Source organism: Acanthisitta chloris, unplaced genomic scaffold (genome assembly GCF_000695815.1).
Source record: "Acanthisitta chloris isolate BGI_N310 unplaced genomic scaffold, ASM69581v1 scaffold6838, whole genome shotgun sequence".
NCBI classification, from domain to species: domain Eukaryota; kingdom Metazoa; phylum Chordata; class Aves; order Passeriformes; family Acanthisittidae; genus Acanthisitta; species Acanthisitta chloris.
Window position 1 is genome coordinate 49,786 of NW_008686641.1, and position 18,418 is coordinate 68,203.

At 47.2% G+C, this 18,418-nt stretch overlaps 1 protein-coding gene across 1 annotated transcript in view; it reads right to left on the minus strand.

Moving 5' to 3' along the window:
• Window positions 1–18,418, minus strand: part of LOC103807526 (sodium/hydrogen exchanger 2-like) — a 25,041-nt gene that overhangs the window by 4,305 nt on the left and 2,318 nt on the right. The window contains 8 exon segments of the mRNA XM_009080259.1: window positions 2,301–2,435; window positions 3,634–3,748; window positions 4,458–4,622; window positions 6,340–6,410; window positions 8,203–8,292; window positions 10,462–10,658; window positions 15,833–16,050; window positions 18,189–18,418. Of these exon segments, the coding sequence (XP_009078507.1) occupies window positions 2,301–2,435; window positions 3,634–3,748; window positions 4,458–4,622; window positions 6,340–6,410; window positions 8,203–8,292; window positions 10,462–10,658; window positions 15,833–16,050; window positions 18,189–18,418 (1,221 nt within the window).

An 18,418-nucleotide genomic window follows, 5' to 3' on the forward strand; every position in this document is an offset into this window, starting at 1 on the left:
AAGCAACAGCATTCACCCACCCTCCTTAATATTACATAATATTAGAGAGATAAAACTAATAGCATCTTAATATTCCAGGGCTGTTCTGTTAGAACATTATCCCATCACTTTTAGGCATCACCTTATTTCTATCCACAGTTAAATGAGGCAGGAAATCATTAGCAGATTAGTTGCTGATGACACAAACCAGGCCTAGCTTCTCCTTGAAGCTTCTTGGGTTAGAGTCAACCTTACAGGTGTCACTGGGATCAGCTCCCAGTATTTAGTACCTCTCTCTTCAAGGCCAGGTTGGATGGGGCTTGGAGCACCCTGAGCTAGTGGAAGGTGTCCCTGCCCATGGCAGGAGGGAGAAATGGATGAGCTTTAAGGTCCTTCCAACCCAAACCAGTCTGGGATTGATATCTACTTCCTTATGCCTGGCATGAAGCAAAGTGGCTGTAGTGAGATGTGATTAGCACCAACAAGTGACTTTGAGGTGGCAGATGTCAGTATTTAGCATCAAATTGGCATTTTCCATAACCCACAGGGGATTTGCCACCCTCACAGGGCATTAGCCACCACTCATGAGTCAATCCTACTCAATCCTTTCTGAGAGTGAATCCTCAAGTCACATCTCAACCCTGAGAGTGAATCCTGCTCCTACTGGAGTGACTCCTATTCCATTCCCTGAAGGGCCAAGCTGCAAGCACTCAAAGGACCAGGAGAAACAGCCTTCCCAAAGCTCCTAGATTTCCCAGCCAGTGCAGCCGTGAAGGGAAAAGCAGGAGCACAAGGGTTAACAATCACATACCCTGAAAGCAGAGAATGCTGTGCTCAAACTCAGCCAGAGTTTGATGTTGCTCTTTTGAAGTTTAATTACCCCAAATGTTCTACAGGAATATGCCATGTTCTTGCCTATCTCTTTGGAATTGTAAGTACCAATCAGCAGGGAAATGATCACATTAAATCTTGTAAGTTGTTTGCAAGAGTCAGAACACCTTTCTGTGAGTGAAGGGATGGGGAAGCAGCAGCATTTGGTGTGTTGCTGCTGTTCTGGGGAGCTCCTCGGTGAGTGGCATTTCCACAAGGAAATCAGAGTGGAGAAAAGCTCATGGCAACCTCAAGTTCTTGAGATGTCATGGAAAATCCTTATATAAAGAAATTATTTCTTTTCCAAAGGTCATTTTGTTCTCCTTAGCGATGGAGTTTGGTTGCCCAGAATGGAGACCACACTTTGCACTTGGACAATGCTCCAGCTCAAGCCATCAAGGCATAAACTAGGAGAGGTGGGTGGATTTTAGGGATGGCTCAACAAGCCCCAAGCCTGCCAGAGGAGGAGCATTAAGACCATGCTCTCAGGCACATGGTGGGATCCCACCTGGTGTGATTCCTGGGGTTGTCCTGTGCACAGCCAAGAGTTGGATCAATGATCCTTGTGGATCCTCTTCCAACTCAGAACATTCTATGATTCTATACTGCTGCTGACTTAGGGCTTTGGAGCAAAATATGGCAAAGGTTAAATGCTTTTGCTCTAGAGGAAGAGTTACAGAGGATGGGAGGAACTGCAAAGGCCAAGTCTGCTCCTTGTGCACCATTCCTGGACCATTTCATCTCTCCATGAGGAAATGTTGGCTCAGCTTCTCTCACTGATTTCCAAACAGGTCAGCAAAAGTCTCCACCAGCCACAGACTTTGCATTTCCCTTGTTTATCATCTGGTTCAGAACATCAACCAATGCAGAGTTGGGCCAGCAGTAAACTGGGAAAATTTTTGGTCCTCCCAGGAATACAATGAGGAAAATTCCCTCTCCTTTCTTCAAGTCTGCCCAGAACTGTAGCTGCTTTTAAAACAAAAACCTTTACCTCCAGAACAAATAAAGCTTACAATATTATTTTTGTCCTTTCCAAAGGGGAAAAAGACACCAAACAGTTTCAGCTATTTACAGTCCATCTGGACACTGACAATGGGGGAACCAAATTCCCATCTTCAACGAAATCTCCCAGAAAACCTGCGACAAACAGACCTTGGAATCTACAGAGTGAAGCCCAGTTAATAACTCTCCTAGCATGGGTGAGAGGCTGTGCTCACAGAGCACTGAGCAGGGCTGTGCTCAGGATGGCTCATGTTTGGCAGGAATTGAGTTGGGAACTTTCTCCTTGGCTTTTCCTACAAACTGGAATGTGATTTAGGCTTGAGAGCCTGGATTTGCCTTTGAAAGGGAATACCATCAGCACTGACCAGGCTGTAGTTAGACTTGCACAGGGCCAGCAGCACCCTGGGCATGGTCCCTGCAGGTCCAAGCCTTCCTTGCTTCCCTCTTACCTCCTTCCTGGAGCTGCAGGTGTCACTCCCACTCACTTCCACCCTCAGCTTCTTGTGCCGGAGGATGAGGATCTCCTTGGCTTGCTCCCCAGGCTCACTCTCTCCAGGCAGGGTGTGCCTGTTGTAGGCTGGTCCCTGTGTGTGGCACAGAGATGCTGTTGGATGTGGGATCATCCCTTCCCTCCCATCACTACTGCCTCCATCTTCCAGGGTTCTTCACCTCTGGAACCATCCTGCCTAGTTTTGGGGATAAATATCAGAGGTAGGGATGGGGGAAAGCGCCACTGGAGGGAGATGAGACTCCAAACTCTGCTTTTTTTTAAAATGTGGAATCATACAAGTGATCACTGAATGACAGACAGATGCACCTCTGATGGTTCAGGAGACACATAAAACTAATGCAATGGCTCTGCTCAAGGTGTCTTCACCCTCAGCCCCTCTGCCCAGCCCTGCAGTGGTGTTCATCAGCCCCAGCTCCTATATAAATCATGTAACCAATAGGAACTATAAATCCCAAAGTCAAATCTCCCACTAACACCAGAGAGAGTTGGGATAACAAAGAGTGAGGCTAGATTTGGGCAGGATGAAGTGCAAACAGGAGTTGTGCCTTCACCTTCATCCCTCCACCATGTCTAGAGGCTTCCTCCCAGCCTTCTCTCATTGCTTCTCTTGGCTCAGCAAAGGGACAGGAAAGGGTGGTTGACCTCTCTGTGCTGAGCTGCCCACACCAGCCCCATCCCCAAGGACTCTGCAGCTCATGTGCAATCCATAAAACAAAGGCTTAGGTGGATTTTAAGGCTAAGGCAATTCCAATGCACAGCCCTAGGTGCTGTGTCAAACCCCAGCCATGAGCCACAAGTGATTCTCTCAACACAAAGTGGGGTTTCTGCTCTTTAAACCAGTTGTACCGGTTCATGGAAAAAATGCCTAGTGGCAGATTCATTCCTAACTCAACTGTGCTCTCTTCCATAGGGAAAAAAATGCCATATGAGGATAATCCCATCCCTTCTCTGCCCTGCAGGTAACCAGGAGCTGCTAACCCTGAAGTTCCATGTGCCGCTCCTTTCTCCTCCCTGCTGCTGGGTGCTGGTGCTGAAAATACTCCATGAAATTATAGGTTGACTGGGGGAACTTTTGAAAAGCTGTCACACTGCAACAGAAATGTGCCACTGACTTGGAAGCTGGAGCTGCTGGCTCCACACAGCCAACTATTCTCTGCTCACAAAGAGACATCAGGGGTAATTATGGAAATATTCCTAACATCTGCTCAGGCTGTTGGGAGGTAACTTGGGGGATTGGACAGTTAAAGTGCAGCTGGAAGGAGGAGTTATACCGTTCTCCTGATCCGGTACAGGTTCCTTGCCAAGATCTCCTGCATGTTATCCAGGACATCAGGATTGGGAGTATCCTCCAGTTTTTGGTCTGTTATGACTGTCCTGTCGTTGTTGCTGTAAAGAAAACCAGAACACTTCATTTTCTGGAAGGTGCACAAGTAGTGCATCCCAAATCCCTGTGCCCACAGCAGCTCATTGGGATCTCACCACAGCCAACATATCCACCAGGGAGCACAACAGTGGCACAGATCTGATGCAAATCACAGTATGTTAAGGGGTTGAAATGGAACTTAGAGATGATCCAGCCCCAACCCCTGCCCTGGGCAGGGACACCTCCCACCAGAGCAGGTTGCTCAAGGCTCAGCCAACCTGGCTGTGGACACTGCCAGGACTAGGACAAAGTTGTCTTTCTGCTGTGTCTGACACCAAAAGCTCCAAAAAGGAGGTGGTGAAGAGAAACCTGTTCAAAATATGAAAAGCCAAAATACAACAGTGTTTCAAAATGAAAATGTCGAATATTTTGGTAAGATGAAAGTGAAACATCCTAAAATTCTCATTATGAAGAGTCTACTGGTGTCTAAAAATGCCACAAATTTTAGACAGTTTCCTGAACACTTGAGATTGCTCCAAACAAGTATTTTTTTGGATGAGCATTTTTTTATGAGTTGCCCTTTTTGCATTCCCTCTGTCCTTCCTGGGCTGCACCTGCCCTTTCTTGTCACACTGAGGCACCAGAGCTGTGTGCCGGATTCCAGGTGGGTCTCAGCAGAGCAGAGGGGCAGAATCACCACCCATCTACTGATCTTTTCTGAGGTTTACTCACAGCAGGGAGGGCTGTGCTGGGCCGTGGCCCAGCTGCCCAGCCTCAGCCAGCTCGATGGCATGTTTGCGCTCCAGCTTCTCATACAGCAGCACGATGCTCGACTTGGGCTGGTCGTACTCCCGGAGAAGGATCTTCTGTAGGTATTTGCTGTTGAAATATTCCAGTCTGTTTGAGAAAAAAACAACACTTAGCCTCCCCTAGGAATCCCCAGCATCAAAACGCACCTTAGCAAACCTGCAGGTGCATAGCCTGTGCCTGTCCCATAGTCCAGAATCACAGAATAATCATCGAGTTGGAAGGGACCCATGAGGATCACCAAGTCCAACTCCTGCCCTGCACAGGACACCCCTGAGCATCACACCCTGTGCCTGAGAGCATTGTTCAAACACTCCCTGAGCCTTGGGGCTGTGCCCACTGCCCTGGGGAGCTGTTCAGTGCCCAAACACCTCTGGGGGAAGAACCTTGTCCTGACATCCAACCTAAACCTGTTCCAGTGCCCAAACACCTCTGGGGGAAAAGCCTTTTCCTTATATCCAACCTAACGTCCCCCTCATATTCCATTACATCTCATTACCTTCTTTCCAGATGGTCTAAGAGATCACTCCCGAATAATTTCTGCCCTACAGTACAAGAGCCTAAACATAAACTCCCCAAAGTGCCAAAGTTATCCTGAGCTTCACTAGAAGTGCCACAAGCACAAGCAGCAGCCCCAGATCTAACCACCACCAGATTCCCTCTTGACTCATTTCCTGTTGCTTTCTGCTCAAATCATGGAATCATTTAGGTTGGAAAAGACTCTAAGATCAATGATCTCTCTAAGAACAGCTCGCAAGGAGCTGGGATACCTCTCAGCAGTGATTCCCATACCCTCTAGTGGCCCTTCCGAGCATGGACATCCCTAAGAAAATCCTTGTCAGCTGCTTCTGTGCTGCACAGTCAAGGAACTAAACCTTGCAGATTGCTATTAGTATATTTTATTTGCATTTTTTGGTTAATCTCAGTGTGGGGTTTTTAATTTTAAACTGTACAAGCTACCAGAATTTAATGAAAATTGAGCATTTTGCCACGGAAATCTGGAGAGATCCTCTATAATTTCAGCCCACAACAAGTAATTGCCTCTCTAAGTGCTGCAAGCTCATCTTTTTAATGTTAATTGTGTGCAGAATGTGTTGGGGACATCAGTTCTCACATGGCCAGGCAGGAGGGCACAGGCAGCACAGGCAGGGACAGAGTATGTGTCACTTCCAGCAGATTTCTTTGGACAAGGGACAAACACAACAGGAGAGGAGAAAGGATCTTTTTAGGGTGATGCACAAGAGGTGTCTGTAAGGAGGAAAGTGCCCTGAGAACCTGGTGCCACTTTGGACAAGGCAAATCTGTCCCTCAGTCCCCTCTCTCGTGCCATAGGGATGGACAAGGCTCGGCTGACCATGGTGGGAACTTAGGGAATAGGAACCAACCTCCTGTTTTCCTACACATAGACACACAGACAAGGCAAATCTGTCCCTCTGTCCCCTCCCTCGTGCCACAGGGATGGACAAGGCTCAGCTGACCATGGTGGAAACTTAGAGAATAGGAACCAACCTCATTTTTTCCTATACATGGACACAAGGACACTTGGACAGGGAAGATCTGCCCCTCTGTTCCCTCCCTCGTGCCACAGGGATGGACAAGGCTCAGCTATCCACAGCAGGAACTCAGGGAATAAGAACCAACCTCCTTTTTTTCCTACACATAGACAAGGAAAATCTTCCCCTGTGTCCCTTCCCTCATGCCACAGGGATGACCAAGGCTCAGCTTTCCACAGTAGGAACTTAGGGAATAGGAACCAACATCCTTTCTCTCTACACATGTACACAGTTGTGTTTTGGCAAATCCTTACTTGTCTTTCCAGTAATACTGTCCCCAGTGTCCAGATATATCTTCAATTCCAGCCAGCAAGTGATCCAAGAACTGAGGAGAAGAGAGGATTGTGCTGTACACTGGGTGCATGGATTGCATACATGATGAACTCAGCCAGCAAACAGCAGAGCCAGCACAAACCAGGGATGTTTCCAGCTCACACAGCGCCAGCAAACAAGGACAGGGAGTGTTGGGGTAATTCCCCATCCAGTAATCCATGTGTATCCCTTGGTTCTGGAGGACAATGAGTGGTTTGGCTGTTTGTTTTCAGGTCTGGGCAAGCAGAGGATAATCACTGAGAGAGGGGATCTGCTCTCTGATGAATTCAGGTTGGCTGAGGCTTCCACGTCCTGCACATTGGGCCTTGAGGAGCAGGAAATGCTCATAGTGAAGGGTTTGAGGGCAATTTGACTCAGGAAATCTCTATGTTCAGGATATAACTGGAGATGCTTTGACTGGAATAATAAATACTTCTCTCAGCACTTCCCACTGCAAGAAATCATTGGCCACATAGAATTATAGAAACACCAAGGTTGGAGGAGACCTCAAAGATCATGTGACCCTATGAAATTACATCCCCATACGTACAGATCATCACTCCTGCCAGCAAAATTGTCCCAACTATCCAGATGGAGGCATAAATTTGAAGAAGAAATCTGCTTCTGCATCCCTGATTTCCAACTATCTGCTCTGTTACCTTCTTAACTGAATTGCTCCAGGGCCATTTTCAGCTCCCACCTCCTAATAAACACATTTCAGAGATGATTTACTCTTTATGTACTAACAAAAGAGCAAAGTCTTCTCTGTTCACAACAAGAAAAGACTCTTCAGCCTCCTGAGCTGTTCTGTTCACCTCAGACAAAGCCCTGCAGAGCCACCTCATTGTGAGGATGCCAAGCAGGTTTATAAATGGCCTCAGCCCTAATGGCTTTGTTTCTAATGACAGTAATTTTCCTGAAGGAGCCATTCCTACAGAAACATCACTGGGACTGAACAATTAGACTCAGAAATGTAGTTGTTTCACAATGGATGAAGATGCAAAGCCTCAGGTGAGTGTGAGAGTGGCCTCATGGAGCTGAGCCTCTCTCTGAAGTCCTCTAAGACTAGAAATCCCAGGGTTTGGATGGTTAGATGGTGAAGGAAAGGTGAGTGAAGGTGAATGAAATTCCACCCTTGGCTTATAGACTTAAAATGTCACACTGGTTTGGGTTGGAAGGAACTTGAAGCCTATCTCATCCCACCCCCTGCCATGGGCAGGAACACCTTCCATTAGGCCCAGGCTGCTCCAAGCCCCATCCAACCTGGCCTGGAACATTCCCAGGGATGGAAAATTTCAGAGGTTCCCTCCAATGTAGCACCAACCTTATCCTCCTTACTCTCATTTTACTGGGAAAAAATAGCCAAACTGATGGTAGTGATGGGACTGGAGAACATGTGGAAGATCCTAACCCTGAAATAAACCAGGTCTCACTCACTTACTCTTTCTAGAGAGAAGAAAAATTGGACTTGAGTCAAAGTATAAAGTTTTGGGTGAGGAATCATCTTTTTTTGCCATGTTTGTGCACTGCCTGATGCAACATCAGCCTGACTGAGTCAGTGGCTGCTCTTACAACACAAATAAAAGCTCATGGTTAGGAAGCTGCATAGGGCTTCCAACCTGGAAAGGGACTGACCTGCAGAGGACTTGGGTAAGACTAGAGATCTGTGGGTTCCCTGGAGGCACACTACATTTCAGGACCATCCTGAGACACACAAAATGTCAGATGGACCATCCTGAGACACACCACGTGTCAGATGGACCATCCTCAGACACACCACACATCAGAGGGACCATCTCACTCACCCGAATGTGGATCTGCTCTCCCACCGTGGGAGCACTTTCCCTTTTCCTCTTGACAGCCAATAGGTCAACAAGAGGACGGATGGTCATTCCCTGCAGTGCAACCACAAAGACAAAAATCAGTCTTTCTTCACCTCAAATGTCCTTGGTGGCACCTGCACTGGAACAAAACCCACAGTGACCTCATTCTGTGCCAGATCAGAGCTGGTGTTGGAGCCAGAACCTCTCACCTTGCTTATTGGCAAGATGAAATCTCCAAAGCTGCAACAACTAGAAACCATTGTCCCAACTGTGACCCAAACCTTTTGTTTGCTCATGGTAGGAGCAATGGGAGCTCCCAGAGAGGCTTCAGGCTGAGGTAGGCACAGAGAAGAAATGCTCCACTCTCCTTATCTTGGCATCTCCAAGACCACAACAAGTCATCCAATAATTTCAAGGTCAAGCCTGTGGTTTGCTTGGAGCTTCCCAGATGGAAAGGGCTTGAAATGATCAAAGCTCAAATGCCTGAAAACATGATAATTCTTGAGACATCTCAGAAGGCCTCAGCCAGCAACTGTCTGCTCTCTTCTTGGGCATTATGTGTCACAGACCATTACTCCAACGATCTTTGATGAGCAGCCAGTGGCTAAGTTGACTAATCAAAGCATCCACCTGGTGGGAAGGGTCAAGGGGGGAAGTTTTAATGTCCTTTAAGCCTCGTGAGAGAACATCTAAAGTGCTGCTCTTGTGTTTTCTAGTCTGGCTTTGGTCCAAAATGATTTCTCTAGGACATGTTGACAGCAAAAAGTGATGGAGGAGTTGATGTTTACGACTTCTGAATGTCACAAATGTTGGCATGGAGGAGAGCTGAACACATTTTTAATTGCAGAAACAATTAATGTCTCATTTTAATAGCTAATAGCAATAAAAATGTGGCGTTATTCAGAGTCAATAACACAGAAGCCACAAATTCAGAAATAATAGATATTAGAAGGATTAAGTGGAACCTCTGCAATTTGGCCTTTTGCCTTGGTTGGATCATCAGCTGCAGTTCCCCACTCCTAAATTCCCCAACAATTTCACATGAAGTTCTTCTACTCATAGACATCTAAACCATAAGAAACCACAGAGAAGTTGGTATAAGGCTTTTTGAAGTGACCTGTGCCATTCTTTTCTTGTTTATCTCTGCAAATATAGCACAATCTTCCCTAGTCAACATATGTCACTTCACATCTTTGCAGCCAGGAGGTCACCCCTGAAAACAATGAGGTTTCCCCTTTTCCCTGTCCTGGGAAGGATTTCCTCAAGCCTCAGCAGGATGGAGCTGCTGCCTTAAAACAACCTTTGCCTAAGGCTCAGGAATGTCTCTGCATGAGACACTTAGTGACCACATGCTTTCAATTTCTGACTCATTTTGCATCTTTAAACCTGCCAACCTCCACCTAGGCACACTCCCTCAGCCCTGAGCCCTGTCCCCTGCTCTCTGCTTCCAGTCTGAGGCTGTGCCTGGTCCTGCTGCCCTGTGATCCCATCTCCAAGCCCCTTGGCCTCCTGATGAGGGTTAGGTGGATATGGGAAAACAGAGTCAACCTAACCCTCCACATTGCCCAAGTGCCCAACACCCAACTGAGGGGCTCAGCAAGGCCAAGTGGAAGGACTTTGCTCTCAGGGGTGATGCTCAGCCCCTTGGCAGGTGTCACCATGAGCCACCATCTCCCAAAGCCCCAAAAGCTCCTCTGCTCCCTCTACCCCATGGCAGAAGGATCAGCAGCTCTACAAGGACCTCATACACTTGACCAGGAGCTCCCAGGGAGTTTTTCTGCATCATGTCTTTCCCAGACCCCCATATCCCACTTGCTTCAGCCCCATGGAGACCCACTCTTGACTTTCTGGGCTAGAGCACACCAGGTGGACATCAGCCTTGCTCCCTATGGGATGAAACAACCCCAAGTTTTGCACGACATCCTCCTTCAAACGTGACACCGTTTGCCAGATGAACTAAAAGGTGTTTCAGAGAAGCCTTTCGAGGTTTGCTGCAGGGTAGAGAGGAGCAGAGACACATCCAAGCTCTTCATTCCACAGAAGGCTGCAGGAACGGTTTTACCACTAGATGTCACAGCAATGCCGAGAGCTGCTGCTGAGCCCTGGAGCACCAAAATTCCTTAACCAACTCAGCCCTGGAGAAGCAAAACTCCTTATAGCCGCAGCCTGAGGGAGAAGAACCTTCGCCATCACGCGCTGGATGTGTCATAAGTCAGAACTCGCTGAAGATATTGGGCTTACCTGTACAAAGACAGTGAAGAGGATGACAACAGTCGTTGCTGCAATGAAGAGCTTCTTTCTGTGGAAGTCAGGCAGCAGGAAAACCAAAGAGAAACAAATGGCTCCTCTTAGCCCCCCATAGGCTATGATGAACTGATCTTTGCTAGTGATGGTGTTCACATGAAATTTATTCACAAAGAAAGTCAGCACAAGAACCCCTGGAAAGCAGGAAAGAAGGTAGAGCCACATTAACAAATAGAACAATCAGAGAAACTTCATAATCCTATGATCTAATTTACAGTAAAACATCATGGAATTGGTAAACATCAGTTACAAGGAGCTGACGAGGCCCAAGGGGACACATTCCCCGGGAGGTGGTGGAGTCACCATCCCTGGAGGTGTTGAAGGAACAACTGGACATGGCACTGAGTGCTCTGGGCTAGTTGACATGTGGTGATGGGTCACAGGTTGGACTCAATGATCTCAGAGGTCTTTTCCAAGCTCAATCATTCTGTGTTATTCCCAATATTCCACTGGAGAAAGGCTCTTCTTCCAACCTAGTCCAACAGCTTGAAATTTGATTTTTCCAGATAAAAAAGAATCCCCAACATATTTCTGACTTGGGGATTACAAACATCATTGACTGACCACAGTAGTCAACCATTAATTGATTTATTCTCATTGGTGATAACAAATGACTCCATTTCTTGGATCATAAATGCTCCTAAGGGAAAACATCAGCACCAATTTAGCCACAAGTTACTCTCTTATCTCCAAAGGTTTCCAAGGAGTAGCTTGCATAAACTGTGTTAATGTTATTCCTTCCCCTTAAGGAATCCTCCTGTAGGAATTTAAGGCTATGGGAGGCAACACATAAATTGAGGTGATTTGTAGCCACTTGAAAATGCACAAACAGATGCAAAAAGATGCAAAAAGGCCTTAAAACACTAAGTCGTGATTTTAATGCCAATGGATGTGATAAACAACATATTTCCCAAGGATTAAGGGCCATTTTGAGAAATGATGGCACAGCCTGACACTGAGTTTGTCAGGGATTCACTGGATCCACAGCACTGCTGCTTTTCCAAAGCGTGTTTGTAAAAGAAACACAATGAGGGCACTTGTAATGTACATATCAAACGTCTTCCCACACATCCACAGCTAAACACACCTGAACTTTGCCTGTACATCACAATGGTTCGAGGAAAACAAAGCACTGGAGGTGTTTGGGGATAGGGAACTCTAGTGCTGCTCCCCAGGGATCCCTGCTGGGGCAGGATTAACAATTTAGCTGATGATCTGGGCATGGGGAGTGAGTGACCTCAGGGAGTTTGCAAAGGACACTAAGCTGGGTGGAATGTGGATCTGCCTGGGGGTAGGAAAGCTCTAGAGAGAGACCTGGACAGACCTGATCAGTGGCTGAGGACATGTGCAGGAGGGTCACCAAGGCTCAGTGCTGGCCCTGCCCTGGGGACACAACAGCCCATGCAGCTCCAGGCTGGGGGAGCAGTGGGGACAGAGGTGTTGGTCCCAAAGGCCTTGGCAGTGCTGGTGGCACAGCTCAGTGGGAGCCAACAGTGTGCACAGGTGGCCAAGGAGGCCAAGGGCACCTTGGCCTGGCTGCAGCAGAGTGTGGCTTGGTCAGCCTTGGGAAGAGGCTCAGGGGTGCTGCAACTCCTGCCAGGGCTGGAGAGAGGTGTGGGATGTGTGTCCTGCCAGGGCAGCAGGGAGAGGATAGAGGGAATGGCCTTGAGCTGAGCCAGGGCAGAGTCAGGTTGGATGTGAGGAGAAATGTTTTCCCTGTTGTGGTGTTGAGGCCCTGGGATACTGCCCAGGGAGGTGGTGCAGTCACCATCCCTGGAGGTGTTTCAGAGGTGTCTGGATGTGGTGCTGGAGGATCTGGTTTAAGGATTCTAGCAGTGACAGGTTCATGGTTGGACTTGCTGAGCTTAGAGGTCTCCTCCAACCTGGATAGTTCTGTGATTCTATGAACTCAACTAACTGAATCTTGTGACACCTTCCCCATCTCTGGAGCTCCTCAGAGCTGGTGTCCAGACCAGCCAACGGGAAGTTCTTCAGTGTGAAGGTTCTTTGTAACTTAAAATAAACAGATAAATAAAGAAGTTAAATAAAACATCCCTCACATCACTTCTGCAGCTACTGCACAGCTCACAGTGCTGATGATTTAAAGGAACCAGATTTACTTGAGCTGCTATCTTGGCCTTTGTCTTCATTTAATCCTCCCTCATAAATTATTATTAGCATTCCCTAAACTAATTCAAGGGCAGTTTGCTCCAAGAGATGACACATAATTAATCATTCTGAGCTGAATGTATTTCCTTCTGAAGATATACCTTGGGAAAGAGCAGGAGGAGCCTGAATGAGCATAGAATACTAGTGCTGTCATGCCTTGACAGGGTAGTGATAGGACAAGGGGGAATGGGGATAAATTGAAAGAGGGAAAATTAGATTGGATATGAGGAGGAAGTTTTGCCTGTGAGGGTGGTGAGACAGTGGCCCAGGTTGCCCAGGGAGGCTGTGGCTGCCCCAACCCTGGCAGTGTTCACAGCCAGGTTGGCTGAGCCTTGAGCAACTTGCTCCGGGGGGAGGTGTCCCTGCCCAGGGCAGGGGTTTGGGGCTGGACCATCTCTGAGCTCCATTCCAACCCCTTAACATGATACTCCAATACTATGAGATGGGAGAAGAATTCCAGAGTAGAGGTGGGATGGAGACAGAGGAATGGAAGGAGAAGGGGTGGGAGCAGGGGTGGGTTCCTCTCAGTACTTCTGGAGCTCCTCCCTGCCCTGCCTGGGAAACCAGGATGCCCTTGGAAAAGCCAGTGTTGCTCCCAGGTGGCTTCACCCCAGCCCAGTTGCATCTATGACTCTGACTGTATTTTGCTTTTTAGATGATCTCTCTCCTACCAAAATAATTCCCCAGACTTCAGCAGAACCATTTCTCAAACACTGCAGAGCACTGGGAGGGTCTGATGAAGGACTGGGGTCCCACTTGCACACCAACCCCAGCACTGCCAACCCCAAAGTCCTCAATTCTTGCAAGGAAACACTATCTCTCATTTCTGGGTCAGGGCCTCAAGCATGTCCAGAATCCATCACGGAATTGCCAAGGCTGGAAAAGCCCTCTAAGATCATCAAGTCCAACCATTCCCCCAGCACTGCCAAAGCCACCACTATGTTCCCAGTGCCACATCCATGTGGCTGTTAAATCCCTCCACATATGGTGACTCCACCACTGCCCTGGGCATCCTGTTCCAATGCCTGACAATCTTTCCATGAAGAAATTTCCCCTGATATCCACATATTGTTTGATTATTAATGAACCCAGAGCTGCTGGATGGCTCGGAGCAGGTCAGGATCCAATCTCAACCACCATCTCCAAGCAGGAGTTTCCCAAGCCAATGTTTCCCAGTGTTGGTTTGGCACAACACCCTTCCAGCTCCCCAGGAAGGAGCTGCAGGACAGGGACACTATATTTAGGACCATTGAGACAATTCTCAGCCTTTCTTTGGATGCTCTTACTTAATTCCAGTGGGACTTTAGCCAGAGAGAGTTTTCCTTCCTGGCTGCAGCCTGAGTCCTTCCCCAAGAACACACTGCAAATCTGAGCTGCAATCCCTGTTCTTGAGGAGCCAGAGGATTTTTGGGGTGTTTTCTAATTTTACTATGATTCCAACATCTTGCAATGAACAATTTTGAAGCTAAAAAAGAAGTCAAATTCACCCCAAACTGTTTTTATCTGAGAAAATAATTGAAGAGAAACCACTTAATGGCAATAAACCCCTTGAATGTACATACAAGTGAGTAATGAGCATGTTCCCAAGTGTACTGCAGTTATTAAAACCAACCTTGGCATGTCTTAACAGCTAATAAACTCCATTCTGCTCTGTCCTGCTAATCATGGCCTGGCCTATTTCAGCAATTTCTTCAAGTGTCTGTCAAATCTGAGTTCTCTGCTTGACTCAGTGGTTTGTAAACATAAATCCTGTTGGATGGTTTGGAGCTCTCCAATTCTTTGCCAAAAAAATGTGTGTTGTTATAGTCACAAATGGAGTTAGCATATAAAAATATCCATAAATGAGGAGAGAGGAACTCTGCACTCATTAGGTGTGGAAAAGGAATGGAGGTTCAGCCTCTCTGAACAACAAATCAGCTCAAAATACAACTGGGGACAAGAGAAACACAATGCAACTATTCATCTGGTGATTTATAAAATCTGGGACTAGGATTTGGGGTTTCATCTCAACTTATCTCAAGAATTCCTTCAGCCACAATCATCAGGAGAGTATTTTCATGCCTTTCTCTCTCCTAATTAGCCTCAAGTCTTGGCCACTTTTTTTGCTGTGAGGTTGATCAAACACTACAATAGGATTCCCAGGAAAGCTGTGGAGTCTCCATGCATGGAAATAACCAAAAGCCATGTGGACACAGTCCTGCCTAGCTGACCCTACTGAGACAGTGGGTTGGACCAGGTGATCTCCAGAGGCTGCTGCCAACCTCAGCAATTCCCCAGTTCTACTATCCTCAGCCCTGATCAGAAGTTCTTGAGTAGGAGCAGAAGCATCTTCACACTTTAGGTTCCAACTCTCATCTCTCCAGCAGTAAGCTGGGTAGATGTCTGAGATCTAGAGATCTCAGAGCAGATCAGCATCTCCAGGCACAGCTATTCAGAGACTCACAGAATTTTAGGGGATGGAATGGAGCTCAGAGATGATCCAGCCCCAACCCCTGCCCTGGGCAGGGACACCTCCCACCAGAGCAGGTTGCTCAAGGCTCAGCCAACCTGGCTGTGAACACTGCCAGGGTTGGGGCAGCCACAGCCTCCCTGGGCGACCTGGGACAGTGTCTCACCACCCTCACAAGCAAAACTCCTTCCTGATATCTAATCTAATTTTCCCTCTTTCAATTTATCCCATTGCCCCTTGTCCTGTCACCGCAGTTGCAAACAAAGAGTTCTCCAGCTTCCCTGAAGCCCCTTCAGGTCCTGGAAGGTTGTTATGAGATCTCCACACAACATTATCAACCTCCAAAAGTTACAACCTCCACACAACCTTCTCTTCTCCAGCTATTGGAAGGTTCCTCCAGTTTCCCACTGAAGGAAGCTGCTATACATGAGCTTGTTATGGATTAAACCCCCTAAACCTCTGCCACTCAGAAGAGGCAGACAGAGACCCCATGGTGTGAGCCCAAGGTATACACCTACAGTCTCCCTCCTGTTGTGGGGATACCACTAGGATAGATGGAAATGGAAGAGGAAACACAGAGTGAGCAGGAGAGGATGATGGAGAAGCAGGGGCATTCCCTGGAATCACAGTTTTCTCTCCCATAAATAATAATATCTATATAAAAACATAAGATCTCTAATGTCTCCATACCTAGAGCTCTCCAGATGAGGCAGAAAATGACAGTGAAGCAAATGTAAGGCCAGTTCCACTCATGATTCTCTCCGATGGTGGAAACCCCAAGGAAGATGAAGATAAGGGTGTCACTAACGCTGCTCCACATCTTCATAAAGTATTTGACTGTGGTGTGAGACTTGAGGGAGATGTTGGCCTCCACATAACGCTTCATGCCCATGGCACAGGAAATGATGCTGGGAAAGGCAAAAAGAAACAAGACGTTTTGCTACTTCAGCACAGAAAAACATCAACATTTAAGAGAAAAAATAGGTTTCATCAAGTTAGGGATGCTTGTAGACATCTCACTTGGGACTGATTCTCTTCTCACCTCAGGCCAATGGTGTCAGAACAATGAAGTACTATATAGGTTGCCCAAACTGTCTGAATTTCATTGGTCCCAAAGGACCTGGCAGTGCTGGTGGCACAGCTCAGTGGGAGCCAACAGTGTGCACAGGTGGCCAAGGAGGCCAAGGGCACCTTGGCCTGGCTCCAGCAGAGTGTGGCAGCAGGACCAGGGCAGTGCACATCCCCCTGGACTGGGCACTGGGGAGGTCCCAGCTCAGTGGGACTCTGTGACCCACAGAGATGCCAAGAGGTGTCGAGAGAGGTGGTGACATAACTAAACCCTCTCAGCCAAGAACTACTCAGAGAACAGCTAAGCAACTTCTGCTTTGCACTGCAAACATCCCATTTCACCCCAGAAAGTCCCAAATTATTTTGAAGACAGAAACATTTGGGTTTGTCTGAGGTTACAAATGGACTTTCTAGTGAAAACAGAGGATAGGAAAGGTCAGACTTGGGCAAGTCACGATGCTCTTGCTGAGGAATGAGATCTTGTGTGAGCCCAAGATTCAAATCCTTTCCCCCAACTGTTGTTTGAGTTCACATCTTTCATCTCCTAAAGAAAAGAAAATATACCAATACTTCAAAATACTCTGAAGTCTGGTTTGATTTATCCCTTCCAGGCTGTGCCAGACACAGCAACAGGATTGAACCACAGGCTAAAAGGAAAATAACAAGTACTTGGGTTTCTGCATATGCCTCAATAAATAGTGAGGGAAATAGTTCCAGCTAGAAACTAAGAAATCCAACAAGTATTTATGCACTTCCTGAGCTATGGTTTGGGAATGTTTATTGGAAAATGGGTATAGGGCACAGCAAGGTCACAGAGAGGGAATAACTGGACCTGTCATGGCTTCCAAATGGACATTGCCACCAGGGCAAGGGGAAAAACACAGAGGAAAAGAAAGGCAAAAAAATCAGACTAAATCCCATTTGTTTCACAGCCGGAGCTGCACTCAGAGACTGTTGTATTTTTTGGCTGAAGTAGACTTGATTTTTTTTTTTTTTTTTTTTGCAATCCAACTATTTTTTCAAAGAAACCAACTGCCAAAAGCTTCTTCCTAGAATCCACAACTCCCTGACCACAAGGGGCTGAATTGTTCGAGCTGCAGATAGAAGAGAGAGGCATTTGGAACTTGGCAATTAGGAGGGCACAGAGCAGGAATCAGCTGCCTTGGCCATTGTTTTGCTGCAGAAAACAATGCATTATTCAAGAGAACACCAAATGGGTTCCATAATGGCTACAGCAGACTGAGATTGATAGAAGGAGACACCATTAGGGTTGAACATTTTCTGCCCCACCATGATTATGCAGCAGATTTATTTCGCTGCTCTGCCTTGCATGCCTCTAAATAGGTTTTTCCTACCTATTCCCAGAGCTGGAATTGCTTTCAGTAATGCTCAAATTTTGCATAAGCATCTGAGGCAATAAAATCTACAAGGCGCAGGAAGGGTTTATATCCAAAGTAGCATTGGCAGTTTTAAAACAGATCTCCCAGTACTCCTGTGCTGAGCTGGTACCAAACTGCATGGCTTCATTTGCTTACCGTCTTCATGATGGACACATTTTGTGTCCAGGTCTGGGCTCCTCAGGGCCAGAGGGATATGGAGCTCCTGTGAGGGTGTTGAGGCCCTGGGAAATTGCCCAGGGAGGTGGTGGAATCACCATCCCTGGAGGTGTTTAAGAGGCATCTGGAGCTGACACTAGAGGATATAGTTTAGGGTTTAGGGGTTCCAGCAGTGACAGGTTAAGGGTTGGACTCGATGACCTTAGAGGTCTCCTCCAACCCTGATGGCTCCATGATGCTCATGAGGCCCTTTCAACTCTGAACACACTGCGCCTCTGTGATTTGGAGGTGGCTCTGCCACAGGCTTTAAAACTCATCACACACAGATCACCAGCTCAGCAAACTTTCAAACTCTGCCTGATACCATTCAGTAAACACAACCAGAAGGTTTCCCTGGGCAGACAAGACCCAGGGCCACTTACGCCACGATCCCTGAGAGGTGGAACATTTCAGCAGTGAGGTAGGACAGGTAGCTGTAGAGGAAGACGAAGAGTGGCTCAATGACTCGGATGTCCTTGGTGAAGCGTGTGGTGAAGGCAGCAGTGAACCCAAAGCTCAGCCCAACCAAAACTCCTCCTAGCCCAACCACAAAGAACTTTCCAACTCCAGCAAACACATCCACACTTTTGATGGTTGGCATTTCACAGAAGGA